The sequence below is a fragment of the Calypte anna genome, chromosome 4A (genome assembly GCF_003957555.1).
Source record: "Calypte anna isolate BGI_N300 chromosome 4A, bCalAnn1_v1.p, whole genome shotgun sequence".
Classification (NCBI taxonomy): Eukaryota; Metazoa; Chordata; class Aves; order Apodiformes; family Trochilidae; genus Calypte; species Calypte anna.
Window position 1 is genome coordinate 22,924,568 of NC_044248.1, and position 21,612 is coordinate 22,946,179.

At 43.2% G+C, this 21,612-nt stretch overlaps 1 protein-coding gene across 3 annotated transcripts in view; it reads left to right on the forward strand.

The window, feature by feature from the left end:
* The first annotated feature begins 7,601 nt into the window (after positions 1-7,601).
* ACSL1 (acyl-CoA synthetase long chain family member 1) overlaps positions 7,602-21,612 on the forward strand; it is a 38,519-nt gene continuing 24,508 nt past the window's right edge. The window contains exons 1-2 of one of the 3 annotated variants that reach the window (XM_030450234.1): positions 7,602-8,006; positions 17,496-17,723. In XM_030450234.1, coding sequence (XP_030306094.1) covers positions 17,529-17,723 — 195 coding nt within the window. In that variant the 5' untranslated portion in view covers positions 7,602-8,006; positions 17,496-17,528. Of the gene's footprint in view, positions 8,007-8,111; positions 8,227-8,516; positions 8,707-17,495; positions 17,724-21,612 lie in introns of those variants that run through there. The other 2 variants (XM_030450235.1, XM_030450232.1) reach the window with 2 other exon arrangements.

Genomic DNA, 21,612 nt, shown 5'->3' on the forward strand with positions numbered 1-21,612 from the left:
ATTGTCATATGGTTTTTCTTTTAATATCTTTGTACTATTAATTTACTTCAATATACAAATAATGGAAGTGGAGTCAATTAGGAAAAGAAGCTGTAAAATGTCTACACAGTTTGAAGTAAAATAATTGCTTTTAGGTTGGCTTAAGTTAAGTCAAACTTAAATAATTTTTATTTAACATTAAGCTTTAAGTTTCAATGTGAATTTAATTTCATTAATCTTGTCATCATATTGATCTCTTAATTTCCTAGCTCCTTACTCTTTCTCTCTCCAGCCAGGGAAAATATATACATGCTGCCATGCTATCTTTGCCTTATGGCAGTCATAAATAGTAACTCAACAGCTGAGGTTTTTTGCCTATATATCAAAATCCAGGCTGGTCACTCGTTTTCAGATGTGCAGTATGGTTCTGTTGAGAACAGATCCTAGCACTGAGCAGTAGGTGTACAAGGTTGTTTGATGGCATCCCAGACTTTAGTCCATTCTAGAGGCTCTGGTTCTGTTTCCTTCATTGGTATCTTCAAGCTTGAAAGAGTCAGAGACCATTATCCTTATTGATTCTTACAACAGAAAAACCTCAGGTATCATAAAAGCAATGACAAATGTAGTCTGGTGAGAGCCTGGTCAGGATTTTGAGGTGCTCCTGTGTTGCTCCAGCCAGAAGCTTAGGGCTGGTCTGCATGATCTGCTGGCAGACTGCATGGCACTTGCAGCCACCCAAGAACTGTGTCCTCTGTAACATGATCTCAGTGCAAAATGTTCTTCATTTTCAGGTCTCTATGTACTTTATAGATTACCAACTTATGGTAACAAATGAAAGAATTTTTTTGAGAGTCTCTTAATTAAAGCCTCATAAATATATAACACAGTCATGAAGCTTGTATTTTTGTATAAAGGTTAAACAGCCTTGCAGTAGGATCTGTCATTGCTGGGTAGCAGAAATTCTAAAATAAGAACTTAATTTACTTATTTTTGAGACAGAGCAATTTAAGCTAGATATTCTCGTCAGAGATTTTGGAAAATCAGTTTTCTAAAGTATCAATATGTAGGTGTCCGTGAATGTTACATAAAAATAAGGTTAAGCACTTCAAATATTAATGTTGAATAAGATTATTAAGCAGTTTGTTACATGAAGTAGTGCTAAAATATTTCTCCTGGCCCACCTCTATATAAAAAATAGGAATTTCATTACCAGGATGAATAGTAAAGGATATCTTTCTAAATATAAATGCCTACCACTGCTTTAAATAGTGTTGGATGTAGCTGACTCTAAGAGGTTTACATCCTAACATATAACGAAGCAAAACAGAGAAGATGTTTATCTTAGACCATTAAAATATCCCTAGACATGTTCATGAGCCCCTGCCACAAGACAAGAAGTTACAGCTAAGAAGTAGCTCTATCCCAGCCAAAACCAGTGCAGCACATTAGTGAGACGTCCTGGGGAACACCAGTTCAGAAGTGATGGCTTGACCATCCTGTGCTGTTCAGGAATGGGATAGAGAATCTTCATTTTAAGAACTGACTCAGTGTCCCATCTTCAAAGCCTGCTTGGCATCCGTGCACGATGGCAGACTGCACACTAGCCAGTGCTCACCAGCAGGGAAATGCTGCCAAAACGCAGCACCATTTGTGTAGACAACATGCTTAACCTGCACTTTGCTTAATGGTGCTTCTTGATAACACAGATATGGCCAAATAGTGCTTATTTTCCACTTATTAACACCATTTTACCAGAGAGCCATATTTAGCCTGTTCTTCCAGTTTATTTCCTTTAAAATGGGAGTTTGCATAGGAAACTTTGTTATTCACAAGCCAGGCCTGTTTGTTTTCCTGTGCTCCACAACTGGATGAATCACACCATAGAAGTGAGGAGGGTGAAATTGTTTCCACCCGTTTCCAGAGACAAAACAGGTGATTTATTATGAAAGACCATGACAAGTTGTTCTTTTAATCCCTGGACTGGCTTTTATCCCAAATGGAGGTGTAGTTTACTGACGTACCTTGTTGTGGAATACTTCAACAGGGTGTATGTTTGCCACGCTGATCTTATCCATGTCCTACGAGCCTTTTATTTAAAAAATTCCCAGGGCTCATCTTCTGCACATCTTCTGTGTGCTGGTGCTCACTCTCTCCCTGTCTAAACACAGCCTCACACTGAAGTGTGAAGGAGGGTGCAGCTTCAGTTTTGTAACCAAGAAGGAACATTAACTAAAGCCGGAGTTATTCTGGCTGACAACCTGAGCTCCCTGCGCTTTGTCCCCCTTTCCCACCAGATCCAAGCTCTGATGCAGGGCTTGCTGCATATGGGAATTGTGAGGTTTTATCCAGAAGGCTCTGCTTCAGTGTCTTACCTGTGTGGCTCCTGTGGATCTTCTCCCTCTGCTGAAGGGGATTGTCTAGGACAACTGGTAACCTCCAAGGCCTGCTTGCCCATCATCTTGGGCTGGCATCTGCACCTTTGCCTTGTGTGGCACTTGATGGGCTCAGCAGATGAGATGTGGGGCTGTGCTTTCACAAGCAGAGCTCTGTTTACACACATGGTTTAAGCATTGTGACACAGGTGTTATATGACAATTCAAATCAAAGAAGTGATATATAAATGTGTGTTTATGAATGTGTTTTGTAAGAAATAAGTTTTGTTGAGGTACTTTTGAATGCTAGGCACTAATTTAAAATCAGAGCATCAAAATCACTATGTCTAAACTCTTGAGCTTTGTCCTCAGTCACTCTGTGTTCCCATTCTGTCCCCTATAAGTACTAACATCAAGTTGGAGGCCAAATGAATCCCTGCAGTGGTGGAGCATGCTGGCTAGCTGACAAGTTTGGGGAGATGAGAACACTCAACTTGCAATATTCTTTAAAAGCAGATGTTCCTTGCACCCAGCACTGACCTTGTGCTTGTGTATCAGTACTCCTTGGAAATAGTGGTGGGGAGATGTGGGTTTGTGACAAAGGTGAAAACATGCTGTGCATTTGGAAGCTATTGGTGGTGAGGGACGTTCAATATATTGTATTCTGGCACTACTGGCTTTGATGTTCAGTTTTGTATTAAATGTGTACTGGTGAACTATAAGCTGTAGCAAATAAAACAAATTACCCCTTTTGTCAGTCAGAAACGGTTGAGCTCAGGATGTATGTTTAGCTAAGGAAATGGTATTTTATTTTTTGACAGAGACACTTCATTTCTTAGTTGGACTTTAAACATAATAAATATTTAACTTTTGAGCTTTTTTGCACAGATTATTTCTGTATATTTTACCTAATACTCAGGTAAGTAAATGGAACTTTATTGTCAGTTTATGTATTTCTGTGATGTAGCATTATATGTTAAGCTTCTGTTCTCAAGTAGATTTTAGTAGTAAAAAATGTAAACTTTTTTTTTTTTTTTTTTGTGTCATTCCTTTGACCCTCCTCCAAAGGATAGATATGGAAACGAATGGGCACAGTTGGCTTGTACATACTGGATTGGCAGAAACAGAGCAGAGCGTCCTCCTTATGTTGGTGGGTTTACTGAACTCTCAGATCTGAAAAGCTTCATGTTGATCTTTTGGATGAAGCAATCAATAAACTGGTGCATATGAACAGCTTGGAGGGGGAAGGGGGAAAACGCAGCCTGTGAAGCAAAGCTCAGAGTAAGAAAAAGGACTGGTGGCAAATGATCTTGCTTTAGCACAATGCAATCCACTGTTGCATTATGCTGGCTTTTTCAGTCCTGTGTCATTACACAGGTACCTTGTAATTTGAGGAATAACATTCTTGTTAGCCTGACATAAGCAAGATGGATCAGTTGTGGCCAGGTTGTCTTCTTTTTACTGGATAGAACACTATTTCCATAGGAGTCCTTTTATCTTCTTCATATCTTCTGGAGTTCAAACTGACACCCCGGTGCTGTGAGAAGGGCGGTTCCTGTGTGCTGAGTGTATGCATGTGTGTATATGTATGAGTAAGTATATATTATGTGTCTTTTCTGGTAGGCAATAGGAATTTAGAAAATGTTTCTGTTTGATTGCTTTTTGTTTAGTTGGTTTTAATTTTTTTTTCCATCCTTTTACTTAGAGGGTTTTGTAAACATTTTATTTTCCTGGTTTGGTGTTTCAATGTTCAGAAAACCTGTAGTTCATGGAACTTAGTGTATCCGTGGCTTCACCTTTTCCCAGAGCCCTGCCCATACAGCTCATTCATGACATCAATAGGTTTGTGTTTGTGTTCATTTGTGTGTAAGGAAGACAGATAATTGTGGTCTTCAGGAATGGCCCCAAATATATTTTTCTCTCTGACCTAGGACAGTGGTTCTTCTGGGAGGCTCTTTCTTTTGGGATATTTGCTGTTACAGCAAATATGATGTGTTGTTTCTTAGATGAAAATGCACCCATATATTGACATAGACCTGGAAAAAATGGCATAGAAATAACCAGATTCAGCTGTCTGCAACAAACCACTTCATCTGTTGCAAGCCCACAGTACCTTACTCTAGTCTTTTCTTCACACAATTTCTTTCTGTCCCAGCTAAATCTGTCATATAACTTCAAAGCAACTTAGGTCCCCATGTCACCACTCTTTTAATAGGTGTCAGGAGCACCCCAGGTGACACGCAACCAGACACACGCTGTATTTCTGAGAACAGGCAGCACCAGTGTCACTGCCAGAAGCCTAGGGACACTTCTAGACCTTCATGGTCCCAAGTAGCCTCACCAGGATCCCCACCTATGCCTTTGTCCAGTGGTCCAGGGGCTTCACTTAAGCTCAGCCCTGGGCCATGCCATTCCCAGCCCTGTCCCTTGCTCTCCCAGCTTTCTGGTTTGTTTTTTTCTAGATGGAGCCTGGAGAAACATTGCAGGTAGCTTGTCTCCAGCCCTGTCTCCTTGATAAGCACTAGATATATATCTTCAGTTCTTGTTCCCCATCCTAGTGCTGGGTCCTGCTGCTGCTCCCCACCTAATGTCTGTATGGACTGCAGCCCAGACTCGTTAACTCAGTTTGCTGGGGTTATTGGCAAAACCACTTGGTCACCTACAGGGGTGGCCTGGGACTGTTGGGGAGAGCATTTTACCTCTGCCAGAGTCACCCCTGGTTCCTTGCTCACTTCCCGCTATGAGTCCACTCCCCTGCTTGCAGCCTGGCATTTATTACCAGGATTTATGTTCCTTTTCTCAAGTGTATGAAAGAGGTATGAATGCAAAATGAACATGATTCCATTTCCCACTAGAAAGAGGGCTGACAAGACATAAGTGACTATGCCTGTTCCTGGATCCAGTAGCTCATGTTTTTTAATTGCAATATATGCTAGACATTTTGAAGTGCTTATTTACATCACATTTCTTTGTTTTCCTTCTCTTGAGGTTCCATGCAAATGTAAGCAGATGCAGATACAATATGGTAGAGGACTAGGCAGTCTGTTTTGTATAAAAATTATACACTTGAGATGGCTCTCAAATAGTACACTTGGGATAACCCAATTCAGTGGAGAGATGTGCATGTCCTGTGAATCAAAACAAAAAGAACACAGATAAGAGATTTATTTTCTGTCAGATGCTTAGTTTACATTGTTAATGGTAGCTGCTACATGTACATAGGAACTGTCTTTCAATATCTGTATTATTGAGACAAGCAAATGCTGATGCTAAAAATTCTGTAATATCCATACGCTGCTGAAATGGAAATCCTTTGTTTTGGACAATCTGTTTACAGTGTGATTGCCTCATTAATGAAATGGGCCTGAGGAGAAGAGGGGTCCAAGAAAGCTGGTTGATTTTCCACGGATCTCTTTCTCTGAGATCAAAAGTGGCCCATCCCCATGTGCAGAAACATGGTCCCCATGCAGAGATGATCCTTTTCCTCTACTCAGAACTAGTGAGGGCACACCTTGAGAGCTGTGTCCAGTCTGTGCTCCCCAGTACAAGGGAAAAATGGACATACTGGAGACAGGCCAGTGAAGGGCCATGGATATGGTGATGAGACTGGAGCTTTTTGTCATATGAGGGGAGGCAGAGCAAGCTGGGATTGTTCAGCCTCAAGAAGGGAAAGATCAAGTGTAGAGGGGATCTCATTGGTCTTTATAAATACCTATGGGGTTTTTTTGAGGGAGAGGGAGAATCTTCTCAACAATGCCCACAGGAAAGACAAGAGGCAATGGGCACAGACAGGAGTATATGGAAATCCCTCTAAATGAAAAAACCACAGTCTCCTTTTGGATGTCTGTCTTTATTTGGTTTATCTGGTTTATTTAACAAGAGCAGATTTCCCTTGTAAAAGGGATTTAGAGCCTACATACCTTTTTACATTGATAAAATGTAAAATGTAATTTAAATATGTAATTTAAATGTAGCTGTTAAAGGGTCCTATCTTGTGCTGATCCCCAGGAGCCAGGTTCCTTAGATCCCTTGTGTACGACACTCCAATATTTCCATTGTAGATTTTGTTTATGTACAGTTCCTACTTCCTTGTTTTCCTGTTTCCTGTATATTTTTATCTGAGTAGTTTGTTTGAAACTGTGTCCCCCTCTTTTCTGATTAGCTGGAACAGAGCAATGTAGTCCCTGGATGTATAACCTAGTGGGTGTCAAGTAGGAGTAGAGAGGTGATACCTCACATTACTGAGGTGCTTATCTAAATACTGCATAGCTGAGACTTCTGCAATTTGATGTTGATGATGGGATTCAGCAAAAGGTATATATGGTAGAGACTTTTGAGAAACTCTCTTTCCAGTGAAAGAAAATCAGTTCACTGAAGTTTCTGTGAGAGAGAGATAAAACGTGTGGTTTATGGCCTTAAGTAAACCCACATGTGAAGAAAGATGTGATAATGAAGGATTAATTAGCACAGAAGATAAATTCATAATGAGCTTTGGTGCTTGGCAGATCGAAGCTACATGCTTTCAGAACAAAACATGAAGTCACCAGTGCCTGAGATGGTGTATTTATTCATCACTTGATCTTTCAACCACATCCCTGGATGTAATGCAAAAATCACTTGGCAGAGTCTGGCTGTCTGTACATGAGCATGAAGTGTGGTGCAATGGGAACAAACCAGCAGAGCACAGAGCAGCTGATGTCCATGTTGCCTGTGCTTTGGGGTTCTGGATTAGCTTTAGGGGTGTGGGCTCCTTGTCTACTCACAGCTAGGGTCAGACAAATACACTCCTGGATTATGTGTTTCTGCTTCCTCGACTGAGAAGGGAATTAAACCCAAGTGAAGTTTTGTGGTGTCTATCAGCAGCTTCATCAGTGCACTTCTCCTTTTTGCCAAAAAGTGAATATAGGTTTGTTCATTTGTTTAAAACCCTTCATTTTGCAGGAAGTCCTAAGCCTGGTATACTCCAGCATGGAATGAATCATCAAGAAAGAGCAGTTACCTTTATGTGAAATAAAGTACCTCATAAACTCTAGAAAGTGTTATATATATATGTGTGTATAGTCTTAACCCCCCCATACTTAAAATAATCCAAATAACACCCATGAAACACAGAAAACAACTGGCAATGCAGAGTGTGCACCATAGAGGGACTTTGAGATGCAGGTTGATGATTTACAGGTCAAATGGGCTGGCGAAGCACCGGGCCACACCAAAACCGGTTGTGGTGACTGTCAGAGGTTGCCGAGGGGCCCCTGAGTGCCTCTGCCTCACCAGGGTGCACCCCAGACCCTGCAGCCCCCTCATAAAGTTTAGTGATGCTGAATAGATGACACCCTGGACTGCAACGAGGTCATCATCCTCTTCCACCACTTCCATACTGAATCTCACGTCCTTTTAGCCCGGTTACAGCAGATGCAGATGTCGTTGTCAAAGCTGTAAGAATAAATTCACTTGCAAGCTGCCACCTCAGATTGTTAAGGTACAAAGCGATGCACCCGCAGTGCCGATGCTCCTCTCGCTCGCTTGTGATTCCTGTGATCTGTGCCCCCGTACAGCGTTCCTCCGCCCTCACCGGGGCTTGGCACGAAGTTCTGCAGCACCGGCGGGCCAAGACGCTTCAGAGATGCCACGGAGACTGTCGCAGCCGGCAGAAAGGTGGCACACACGGGAGGCCGGGAGGGATCCCGCCGGGTCGGGAAGGAAGGCGCTGCGGCGGCCAGGCGGGCCGGGCTCTAACACCCGGCGGGCGGGAGGGCGGGCGGAGGAGGCGGGCTCGGCACACGCAGACGCCGCTCCCGCCGTGCTCGGCTTAAATAGGGCGGCGCCGGGGGCAGACGCGCACTGTCGTGGTCGTTGTTGCCACTGCCGCCGGGAGGTGAGCGGGGCTGCGGGGGGTGTCACGGCTGCCCGGGGGCGGGGGACGAGACCGCGGACCCGGCCGCGCTGTCGCCGACTCGGGGCAGGGGTCCATCAGGGACGTGCCGGCCGCCGCTGAGCCGGGCTGCCTCCGCCGGGGCCTGCCCGACCGCCGCCGCCTCCCGGCCCTTCTCCGCGGGGCTGGGGCGGCCTGCGCGACCGCTGTCACCTGCGGGGCCGGGCGGCTGGCGGCGAGGGGCCGGCGGGGCGGTACTGCCGCCGATCTCCGGGCTGCCTGTCTGGGGCCGTGGGTTTAACCTCCCGCCCCCCGGTGGGACACGCGTGCCCTGGAGCCGTCTGTGCTGCCCCGCGGCACAAAAGCCGTCGGGAAAGCGCAGCCGGCGGTCTCCGGCCTTCGTTCCCTCGGCGCTGCGGCAGCTCCGGCTGGCAGACATTGTTCCGGCCGCAGCGCTGCCCTCTCCCTCCGGCCCGGCCCGCGGTAAGCAGCTGGGGCCGCGGGGTGGTCGCCCCATCCGGCCGGGCTGCCGGGGGAGCAGAGCCCGGTGCTCAGCCGAGCAGCAGGCTGGGGAGCGCGGTGCTGCCTCGGTATCCGGGGGGCTTAGTGTGGAGCTGCTGGACCTTGTCTTCCATTAGGTTGTTCTTACGGGCATGGATACAGCATGTACTGGGAGCAGCTTTTCGGCTTGGTGGTTTTTTGTTTGTTTGGTTTGGTTTGGGGTTTTTTTTGGAGGGGGGGCTGTTGTGCTGGGTTTGGGTTTTTTTGTTTGTTTGTTTTGTTTTTTGTTTTTTTCTTAAGCAGTTGCGAGCACGTATGGAAGTGTGGGGGGAGGTGAACTGGCCTAAAATGGAAGGTTGAGTGGCTTTGACTTTGCAGGCCTCCTCTCTGCTGTTAGGTAGGACTTGCAGTGCTACAGTGCAGTGATTTAGCCAGGTTACACTATGCTTTTGTTCTAGGCTGCATACATTTCGTTTTCCTGTTGAGCAGGAATTGCAAAACTTGAAGCCTTCTGAATTTCTAAAGGGTATGTGTTTGAGGTGTCTGAGGTACTATAGGCACCCTCTTGGACTTAGCAATACATCCAAACCTTGCTTGGGCTACAGTCTGGGGTATGATGATCATGCCCTATGATAGGAAAGAGTGACGTCTAAAGAAACTGCTATTGAAACCCCATGGTTCTATATCTGTAGCTGGACAAGAGCTATGCTACATGTTGTTAGCAGATTTTTTTCACCCGTGTTTCTTTACAGGGAGCTGTGCAGTCTCCTGAGCCTTCTCAGGAGTGTTTGTATTCGCCTTTCTGCTTTGGAATGGACTCTCAAGCTCACGAGCTGAGATTTCTTTGCTCAGTAGGTTTGGATCAGATTTCCTGGACCTAGAAGTTAAGTGTAAAAAGGCATTGAGTTTACTGAAAAAATCCTTTATTTTTCTCTTGCAAGAACATCAGTATTAACAATGCATAAACTGAAATACATGGAACTGTGGTGTTCCCATGGAATTGTGCTGTTATTATCTGATCCTTTAAAGTCCAAGGATATCTAGCTTGCTTGTATTGGAATATGAAAATGGCTGATGAAGAGAATCTAAAACTTGTAATTGCAAGTAGCTGTGTGTAGCATACTCAATTCAAAGTCTTTGAGCAAATGGCCTTAGCCTATCCTGAGGACTGTGTGATTATAATGAATGTAAAAGGCAGCTTCTAAATTTGGTAGATGCTATTTTACAACTACAAATCAACTAACATGCATTTGGAAGTAAGTCTTCAGTTCTTGAGAAGCAAACCCCTTTTGCTTCAAGGGCAAGTACAAGGTTGGTATCAGTGGAAAAACGAAACCAGTAATTCAAATGGAAAGAAAGACAACTTTAAAATGCTTATCTGGTGACTCTCCTGTTTCTTGAGTAGGGTCTTTGTAACTTACTCTTCTACATCATTGCTTCACTGAAAATTAGTACCTCGTGAGATTATTTTTTTTCTAGAAGATAAAGGGTGGGTTATTCTGTGCATTTTAATCTCCAGTGAGGAAGAGCAAGTGGTTTCTTCTCTTAATTTCTCCTCCAGGAAAATGCCACTTTGACTAATGTGAGCAATAGAAGATGGCAGGAGGTTATTGTGTTTTGTTTTTCTAAATTTTGGCACTACAGTTGATTGAGATGGTTAAACACAGAAAAGCTAATAGCACTTAATTTTTCAAATGTGCAGCAGAAAGGGAGAGAGATTTTAGCCCAAGGGGAAGCATTGCATAATAAATTTGGCTTCTAGTAGTCTGATGAATAGACTACCTGCCACATCCTACTTCCTTGCTGTGTTAAATTACAAGTTTGGATACGTTAAATATATTTTAATGTGTTAAATATAACCAGTAGTAACCCCTCAGAAATCCTCACAAACAGGAGGAGAGGTAATTTGTTCACTTTCAGATGGTTTTGCGTGGGAGCTGAGAATGCTGTGTGGCTCAAGGCAGCACTGCTGTATGGCATTGACCTTTACAGGTGTCAGGCTGAACCTGGCTGCAGCTGGGAGGCTGGCACTTCTGCAGAGCCCTCCTGACCCCTGGGACAAGGACACTCCCTCCCCAGCACAGGGCTGCTCTCTTGGGCCTTCCATGTTGGGAGAGTCTAATTTACAAGGAGTAAAATCTGGTAGTAAAATACTCCTTTTTGGTTAGGATTTTACTCCCAGTAGTACTGGTATTTTGTCCCAAACTGCCTGAAAGCAGCTTGTGTGGTTTTATAGAGATTTAGAGGAAAGATGTTTTTGTTGTTTTGTATCTGGAGCGTTTAAGGCTTATAGCAGAAGAGCATAGTGTCCTGTTTGCAGAAAAGGATTTCTGGCTTTTTGTATGAATTATTGTTCTTAAACCCAGAACTCTTAAGCTTTTTTTTAGTTTGATAGTGCATGTTCCTTCTTTTGAAGAAGCAGGTGGGCTACATGAACCCAGTAACCTGGTGAGCTTCCTAGGAAAGCTAGAAGAAAATGCTTACTATCACTGACTCAGAGGAAATACAGTGATACCTTAATACCTGAGGTCAAGGGGTTATTTATTTTATGATACTCATTCTTGTGATGCTGATGTTGGGAGGTCACTTAGTGAACAAGTTGCTTCTTGTAAGTACTTCCTGATCTTTTTGACATCTTAGTGCCAAGGGTTATGTTTTGGTTGTTGGTTTTGGGGTTTGTTTGTTTGGTTTTAGCAAAACAACAACAACAACAACAAAACCCCCCAAAAAGCACCAACAAAAACCCCAACCTAGAACACTCATCTTAATGTAAACACTATCTATCTAGTGATCACACTGTCAGGTGTGATGCAGTATGGCTTAGTATGCCTGACTCAGGTTGCCTTCTGCTGGACTGAAGGGGATAGAAGTATGAGTAAGAAGCTCATTCTTGTAGAGTTTTGGATGAGCACTTGGAGCATGTGTAGTTTTGATGTTGTGTACTGGGTTTTCTCAATATTATCCTTTTTCTGCCATAATCCAAACTTGGATTGAAGTTAAACTAACAGTAGTGTCATGATGTGCTTGTGAATTAGAATTGTAGGGATGCAGTTCTAATAGATAGGAGTTTAGGCTGCAAAATAGATATTTGTAAGCATCTTCTGTGGTCTTTGAAGATGAGAAGCTTTTAAGACTGTGTAGGGACATGGTGTGTGTGTGTGTATAAGCACGGATCAAAAGGAAACATAAATTGATCACTGTCTCAAGGTTTTATTGGGAAGTATTGGTTTTCCATGGTATACAGGGTTGCCAAGTGTTGCTGAAGGAGTACTTTAATTGCACAAAAAGCACTGAGCAGGTTCTTGTCATGTGATTCAGCTTCTGAACTTGAATAAACTCCAGTGACCTCATTGATGTGCACTTGGATTACTTGTTGGACAGTACTAAGAGGCAAGAATCCAGGTGTTGTTCCACTGGATTGCAAAAGGATTGCAGCCACAAGACTGTGACTTTCCTTGTAGATGGAGACAGAGCCTTGTCACATCAGTATCAGATGTAGTACTCCTTAAAGGTTGCAGCAAAAGTCTTATTTTCAGTTGCTGCTTGCAAAGTAAATCTCTATGTCCCAACTGGTGGAGCTGAATCCAGCTTGTAGGCTGCTTCCCTCCATTCCTGCCTTTTCCCAAATGCAGGAACAGAAATTGAACCAGCAGGGGCAACCTGAACACTGCATGATGCTCTGTGGTTGCTCAGAGCCAGACTGCAGGGCTAAAGGAGGCATTGGAGGTGGGCTGTGAATATTTAGGACCTGCTGGTTCCTCTCTGTGAATTGAGTTGGGTTCCTCACTAGCAACCTTTTTTTTTTTAGTTCCTCCCTCTTCACTGTTACAGGAAAATAAATCTAATCTGCCAGTTGCTGCTCTAAAAGGAGCATTTATAGCTCTGAAGCCTAGCTGGGCAATCTGTGATTCCGGGCAAGATATTTAGTTTTTTATTTGGAAGGGGAGAGCAGGGGTGTGCAGGTAGAGGAGGAGGGTGGCGGTGGCAGAGTAGTGGAATACACAGTTCAACAGTACTTGGTTTGTTGAGAAAAGTCCTTTGTGGCTAAGGAGACTGTCCTGTCCTACATGACAGGCTGCACCACAGGAGACATCTTGCTGCTGTATTCATGTTATACAATGCTTAAACTGAGGTTACTCCTTCAGGTCGCTATTACCTGGGCTCCTTTGCTGTATCTTGAGGGTGGCAGCAGTTTCCTTGCTGGTTATAGTTTGGCTCTTTCAGAGGTGTTCACAAGACCTCAGTCGAGGTACTGCCTTGACTGCAGGGCAGGGGCAGGACTTGTGTGCAGTGTTTGGAGTTGCATGCTCAAGGTGCAGTATTACAATGTCCATCCCTCTTGCCAGCTGTGCTGTCTTTCCTTCTGGGAGCTTATGGCTATCTGGTCATCCAGACAAGAGTTGGTCTAGCTGAGAACTAACCTAAGAAGATGTTTGCCAGATCACCTCCCTAGAGTGACTTCACAACTAGATGAGTGCCCAGCCAGCACAAGAAGGTCATGGGAGTGTGTATCTGGGACAGGTTGGACTGACTCAAGTATAAGCTGATTGTAAATGCACTCTGACATTACGATTAAGTATTTTATTCAGACAAAAGGATTTATCTTGTTAATAGCCAAAGCTCTTTGTTGCACCCTCTTTTATACTAAAGAAAGAATATGATTCTGCAGTTGCTTTTTTAAAGGATGAGTTGAGAAAGACGTAAGTAAAAAAGAGATCTGTGGTAGCTGTGCAGTGTAACCTGTAGCAGTAAGAAAGCAAATGAAGTGCCATGTAGCTGTCAGGCTAATGCAAAGGTATATGGGTGGCTGATCCTCTGTTTCAGCATATTATAGTGAAAACATCTTGGGGATGTAATAAAAAGAAACAAGCAACTTGCCTTGCAGCTTTCTCTTGCCTGCAAGAGGCTGCAGAAATAACATAGCCACTCCTTTGATACCATGTGTTGGACCTGCCTTTATGGCAGACCACCGCAGTGCTGGTGTGCTGTTTGTCTAAATATTAGGATAGGGAGGAAGAGAGGCCATTGGTTCTTGGGGTTGTTTTCTTTGCAATACAGAAGCTGACGGCTGCTCTCCTGTTCTCTTCCGTCGCATGGAACGGTGTCTGGCTATGGACAGACAATAGGCACGCTGCTGCCCGCTGTAAATAGCCCATTGTATACTGAGAGTAGGAGCAGCAAAGAACGGCAGAGTCCTGCCAACTTGGGTCGTTGCCTTGAGATACTGGCTCTGCTGTAAAGAATGAGTCTTGGGTGCTGTGGGAGGGGGGTGTGCGTGCGTGTGTGTGTGCAGAGAGCTGGCTTTGTTTGAGCTGTACAGAGCTCCTTAACCAAACTGATACAATGAGTTCAGAGGGATGCTTTTGTGGGCTGGGTTTTGGGAGTTGCTATTTTGGGTGAGGTGGCCAGGACAGGCAGCAATTTCTGCAGTAATTTTGTCATGTTGTTAAAACCACTTCTCTATAGCTGTTTGGTGTTGGTTCTACACTTATAAACAAGCCAAGGTTTACTGGTTGCATTGAGGAAAAGGTGTTTTTGACCTCAAGCATTGTCCATTCCGCTCCAAGTGTTTTTTACTACATGTAGCAACCCGAGTATCACAGACTGATACTTCTCTTTCAGAGAAAGAAGATCCTAGATCATCTTCTTGGGGTCTCCAGTTGTGATTTTTAATGATTTGCTGTGTCCTACCATGCACTGGGCATGAGTGTCTGGGTCTGTTCCTGGTGGTCTAGATCCTGTCTGGATGAAAAGCAATCACAGGACCTGAAGGAAGCATGGGGTTTTTTTTCTTGTCTTGAGTAAGCACAGACTTAGCTGGTTCCTTCCTTGAGGAAAAGGATTGAAAGCCAGATCCTAGCTCCACTGGGAAGATCTTTGTCCCTCAGTCTAAAGTTCTAAACTGTTCTCCTTGGTCACAGTAAAGCTCCTGGATGCCTGATGTGATTGGAGCATGAGCCAAGTAAATACTGAAAGCTGGTCAGAGAAGGCTGGGAGGCATTGAAGCCCCCTTTCCTGATGGGGCATATCTGGAGGTGTATGTTAAGAGCATAAATTTGTTTCTGTTGCATCTTTGCTTTGTCTTAAATACAGGAAACAAGAGTTAGTATGACTTAGAAGACAGTGTTAAAGCTAGGAATTGCTTAGTCTTGCAGAAAACTCTGTCCTAGCCTTCTGTGCTGATGAGGCAGAAGGTGTAATTAATAAAAATTTAAAAAAAAAGTCACCACTCAATAGAAACCTAAGGAGTAAAATGTACCATTATGTAATTGATAACTTGCAGTATAACTGCTCAAGAAAGGTTTTGTGTTACTGGCTACGCTACAAACAACTCGACAAGGAAATATAAAGTAGCTGCGTGCATCTATTCTTTTCACCTAGGCTGAAATTGTAACAGCTCTTTGACTACAATGAGACTTATGTGAATGAAAAATGATCGTGTTTACTTCAGTTCTTGGTAGCTGTAATGACACCGCAGCCTTTTGAAAGAGTAACTATCTCATTACATTGCATTCCAAAATCCTATAGCATGTGTGCAGGACACAACATGACTAATGCAGAGGGGAAAGCAAGTATCTGTTGTTTTAAAAGTCAAAGGTGCTTATTGTGTGGCTTGAGGAGCCAAGAGAGAGAGGCTTGCTGCTCTTAGCCCACAGATACATTGTAGCCCCCTTTTTCTAGTTTCATAACACTGTGTCTGATATACACCAAATTAACTTGTAACCCTGGATTTCCTCTTTGGAGTAACTTTTATTTTTACTGTTCATCTCTGATAGTAAAACTTAAGAGGTAGTTTTCAGGCCTGCAACACTAATGAGCATAATTTGATAAATAAAAAGCAACAGCATGGTAATTTTAACTATAAGTCAGTAATTGAGTGATTTTATTATGCCAAGGGAAGACGAAGAGGTTCCTTTTCAGAATAATCAGTTCTCCTCTACCTTCCATTACTACATCTTAATGTGTTGTGGATTCTGAGCTTAGTCTGCTGTGTATCACAGTGCAAATAACCAAAAGACATTTCTGTGGTAGCCCTGCACTGTATGTCTGGGTGATGCAGCCCTGTAGCCCGAGGCTATGCCATAAAAGCACAGAAAATGGTTGGGAGGAAGGGCAGTGCCTGCAGGCTGGGGAGTGCTCCGTGGGCCCGGGACCCTTCCAGCGATGGAACTTGATCCCATCCTGATGCTGCCCCTATCTGTGACCTTACCTCAGCCTGCCCTTCTGCTAACACTGTGACACCGTGGGCCCTCTGAACTATTTTTATGGCTTTTTTGCTGTCTATAGCAAATCCTTGTCCAAATACTAGTTAGTTCAACTTTTTGTCAGCTAGACAACTGTTCTGTTGCCTGGCTCAATAACTGATTGCAGCAGTAAAGATTTCAAGGACAGACTGTAAACTAGAGGTTTTTGAATAGAAATATGAAATCTTAGCCTGGTATGGTTGGTTTTAAAAACTAAGGAGCATATAGTTCTGCCTGTATGGATTTTGGCGTCTCCTCCAGTGCCATGCTGCATCGCTGCGTTGTTACACAGTATGTTCTGGCCATTTAAACACGCGTTTTGACACTCCTCAAGTCCTTTGTTTAATTTTATTACCCATAGGAAATGGCTGCACCGAAACTGCCTGAATAAGCAGGTCTCTGCTCTTCAGGCGAGTCGATCTGAAGGCAGGAAAGGGCTGCTCTGCCCCGCACCTGAGGGGCGGTGTCAGCCCGCCCTGGGGCCGCTGCCGGCGGGGCGGGGGGCGGTCAGGGGCGCTTCGGGCGGCGGTGCGGGTGCGGGGTGCGGGTGTCCATTGGCCCCGGGCAGGCCAGCTGCCTGCTGCTTACCTCTCACCTAGTGGGCAGGAGCTGGTGGGTTTGACATGTGACAAACGTCCCCGGGGACCTTGGCTGTAGAGGAGAGCACCAGCTGAGCTGACTGCAATCCCCCAGCCCCCCCTTTTTATTTTTTCCACAACTGGGTCTTGCTGTGGAATATCCGTGTCAGCGAGGGCTGGCAGGGAGCAGCCTCGTTCAGCTCGTCCCTCTGTGTGAACGTGACAAATCAAATGTGCTTCCTGTGCCTGCTCAGGCTGCTGTGTGCTCCTGACTTGGGCCTCCTGAGATGCTGTTTAGTTTGCCACATGACAGGCAGCACCGTGCTGGCACGCTGCTGGGGGAAGTGGGAAGCTTGTGAGTGTGGAGAAGCTATGGGAGGATATCAGCTGTGAAGGCAGCCTCCTGTAGTGAGAGAGCTTTCTGTGCACAGCCGAAGGGACGGTAGAAAAGTGTGATTTTATTTAATGGATTTAGGAGATGAAAAATCCCGCTCCTGCTATTGAACTATAGGATTAGGATGCTCTCTCTTAGGTTAATGGAGGCAAGTTAACATCTTATACCCCTCCCCTCGTGCTCCTTGACTTCTGTTCGATACTTACCATTTAAACAGTCTTACAGTGCAGCTATTCTACACAAGTAGCAATTTTTCATTGTTGTAATGAAAAAATAAAAAGTCAGATTTGTTAAAATGAAGTGGTTTTTAAAAGCAATATTAAAGCCCTACAGAAATTGCCTCATGCCACCTGCACCTGTTTTTCTAGAGTATGAACCAGTAATTGCTTGCTTAGTTGCAGCACAGGAGTCTAAAGGTATTGCCTGTCTAGTGGCAGATCAAATTATTCCGAAAGTGGGAAGCTAGAGGACAGAGCACACATTGCTCTCCTACAACAGCAGTGAATCAAAAGGCGATTTCAAATCTTTGTGTCTAACTTTATTTCATATTAACAGATTCCAGCATCAGGACAACCCCACTGAACTGCAATGCAAGCACATGAGTTGTTCAGACACCTACGAATGCCAGAATTTGGGGACGTCAGGCAGTATGTGCGCACCCTGCCCACAAACACGCTGATGGGCTTCGGGGCTTTTGCAGCTCTCACAACCTACTGGTATGCAACAAGGCCGAGGGCACTAAAACCACCATGTGATTTAGCAATGCAGTCTGTGGAAGTAGAGGTAAGTGCTACTTGATGGATGCTGTCAATCACTCACTTTTGAAGCTTAAAGGCAGAAACCAAACACTGATTTACATAAGTTATTCTGAACTTGTGGTCTGTGGGGAATACATTTCGGGGCATGTTTGCTTTTTTTTTTTCCTCTGATATATGTCTGGAACTGAGGTTTTCGTCTTTCTGAATTTGAAAACCAATTTGAGGGTTGAGGTAATTGTGGTGGTAATTAGAATGGGAGAAAAGAACTCTGCTGATAAAACTGAGCTTCTGATCTGACTGGTAGAAGGAAACTTTTGAATGTTAGAATTGACACTGTAGTTTTTGATTCCTGAACATGTGCTTAGGTGATGACCTGTTAGATTTGATCTTGAGATCAGAGTATGTATGCTGGTATATAATAATTAGGCTAATACTTTTCTGTTACAATATTTATTTTATAATAGCAGACAGATGAGACTTTATATTGGGTTACAAGCATGAAGAGAGTACTAACTGTCCCGAAATGATCTGTAAAAAGATATATTAGTCCTGCCAAGAGATCCCAGCCATAAAGTAAGTTGAATTTAAAGCATCTATATGCTATCTTAGCTTTTGTTTCATGCTTTTTGGAGTCAGAGGATAGGGTTAGAGTGTGCTGTATCAAGTGCAATTGAAGTGGCTTGTTGTGCTTTAGGGTAGACACAACTACACACTGAATGTGGCAGAGGAGTTTGAAATTTACAGTAGGTAAACTTTCATAAACTTTAGCAAAAAAAGATCCTGTCATAGCCTCAAATCAGGCAATGTTTTGTGAAATTGAAATGCAAAATGATAGTGGCTGGAATAGTCTTGTAGAGCTATTTGGTGGCTGGAATAAACTAGCAGTGAAGGTTTTCCAGCTGTGGATGGCCTCACCAGCCAGTGTGGGCTTCAGCAGATCTGGCCGGGCTTTGCATTGGAAGATGGCAAAACAGTGGCTCTTAACAGGTCATAAAACAAATGCTTATTTGCTTGAGACTGTTGAGATCAGTCTCAGTTCACTGCCTTTGCCTTTTTAAGCTAAATGGCTCAGCACTGCTGGCTTCTGTGATTGAAATCATTGCTTGGTAGCATGAGACTTCACTGAACTACTTAATGCATCATTGATAGTGTACTAATTAACATCAGCTCTCTGATTTGAGAAAGATAGGGATAACAGCATTATTTTTTGTTCTCAGAAAATACATTTTAATAGGGAGACTGAACAGTAGTAAAACGTGAATGAAAAAGAGCTGTATTTTAATGTGTTTTAGTGATAAAAGAACTCAAACTTAGCAAACATGTTGAAGTGACCAAAATAATTTGTTTTATTTATTGATGGTTCAGATACAGCCCTTAATGTAATGCTGCAGACTGTACCAAACTAATCAAATGAGAATGTATTTTTTGAAGGATGTTTTAAGTATCTGTTAGAATTGTTAATTTATAACAGTAACGAGTGTAATACAGTGCTTGGGGTTACATTTCTTGCTACATTTTCCTTAGAATTTCACTTCACTTCCTCCATTCTCTCATACATGCATTACAATGGCTTGTCACTGTCACAAAAGAAAAAATATCAAACAGTGCTCTCAAATTTATATCAACGTTTTTTTCCTGGCTAAGCAATGCAGTATTAAAAGATCTAAGGAGTAAGCAATGTGCTCCAAAAAAGACATGGCAGAAAGCAATTCTGCTTCTCCTTTGTTTTAATATCTAATCTACTTTTTCACTAATGGTAATAATTTTGAACTGAAAATAAGCTTATTAATGCTTAATTCATACTTGTGACTTAGCTTCTTGGCCTCTGACAAAGTTAAATGAAGTCAGTGACTGGAGCAGGGTTTCTACATGTTCTGATAATAAATCTTTATAACTTTATATGGGAGGGGAAAGATCCTATTTTCTGCTGTTCCGGATCACTTCCCATATCTGGAAAGCTTTGATTTGGTAGGCCAGCACCCAGTGACCCATTTTAACTATTACTGAGTGAACATAAAGATTGCATGTTTAGCTGAATATTGGTACAAAGAGTTACTGAAAGTATCAGCTCTTCTAGAGTGGGTGCTACAACTGAAAGATGTGGATTACAGTCTTTTAAATTTGCATATTACAGCTACATTTCACTGAAAGAAACTCTCATCTTCAAAGCTTTCAACATGATCTCTCTTCAGAGGAATTTCTGAGAGGTATAGGTGCAAATCTTTTAGGATCCACTTGAGTTCCTTGTCTGTAGGAGGGGAGACAAGATTAATGAAGAGTAATTCTAAATAAAGTCTGACTAGTGTGAGACTGCTTTGCTGAGACACATGCTGTTCTCAGTCAGGCACTATATTAAGAACTTCAGTGCTAGGGTAATGGTAGAAACAGTCCTGTGTTTTGCAAAGCATGTGCACCCTTGATGTCTGTAATTGTTAGGCACATCTGGTTGTACCTGCTTGTAGATCCATCTTTCCATTGGTGACTGATGGCTGAAAAAACTTTGGCTACTGATGTGAGTGCAGGTGTATGGCTGTTAAACATACTAAATCTTACCTTAAACCCCCAAATACTTCTGTTTGGCTTCAAGTCTGCTAAAGCATGTAGAAAGCTAGCGTATAAAGAAACAGGATGTCAGCATTTTCTAGTAGTAAGAGTTTGGATTTGTGACTGGCTCTTTTCTTCTCTTAAGAAAAGACATTCAAATATGAAGAGAGGTATTCAGCTCATGAAAACTTTTGAACTTCCTTGCATTCTCTTGATCCATTACGAGGACTCTAGCTTGCCTTGTCTTTCATGAACCACTTAATTTGACATGTGCTTGTCTCCCTATTAAGTGATCAATTTTAGCTGTTGTGTGCTTACTTAGGAATTAATATGCTTAAAACTATATTGCTGGTTTGAAAACTGTAGTTTATACTACTTGCTGCTCAGAATATGCATGTTGGGGACCTAAGCACCATTTGCTGGTGTGTTTTTCCTCCTAGGAAAATCCAAATTGGTTCTCTTGTCTCTGAGGCATGGTGGAGACAACAGTTTGTTTTGATATTACTGCTAATCCTAAGCAGCCTGTGTCAACCAGAAGCAAACCCATGCCTTGAACAAAAGCAGCTATCTTCTTATGTGACCCAAAGAGGCATTGATAGAATAATATATGCTTCTGTTGTAGAATAAATGTTTCCTTCAGCTGCTCCTATTCTGAACCAATGCCAAGGTGTTACTTAATGTCCCAGCACTTGCTGTGTAATGGGTCAATTTCCTGCAGCTCTCTGAGCTGCTGCAAAGGCTGCCTTACATGAGTAACCAGAGCCTGTTCTTGCATTAGTAAGACTTTATTGCTTTGCTCTTTAAAACTCTTTGGTACAACTGACAACTCTTAACTTCGTACTGGACTGTTAGACCCCATTCAAATTACTTATGGGAAATCAGCCAAGCAATCCAGTTCTGAGATTCAGATCTTTGGTGGTTATAATGACCAGTTATTTTTTAAAAAGTTTGCTGAAAACAGAACTTTTCCTCATATTGCACAATTTTCTTTTCTGGAGAAAGAGCCTTTGGATAGGCTCTTCAAGGTAGCAAGAACTACTATTTTCAAGCAAAGTTTAGACCACTACCATAATATTGTTCAATTTGGGGCACTTCAGTAAAGGAAAGACATTGAGGTACTGGGATGTGTTTAAAAAAGGGCAACAAAGCAGGTGGAGGGTCTGGAAAACAAACCTTATGGGAAGCAGCTAAGTGGGGCTGTTTAGCCTGAACAGGAGCAGGAAGCTGAGGAAATACATCAGTCCCTACAACTACCTGAAAGGAGGTTGTAGTGAGGGGGAGAGTCTGTCTGTTCTCAATAGTAAGGAGGGATAGGATGAGGGGAAATGTCTTCGAATTGCAATAGGGGAGGTTGGGGTTGGATGTGAAGA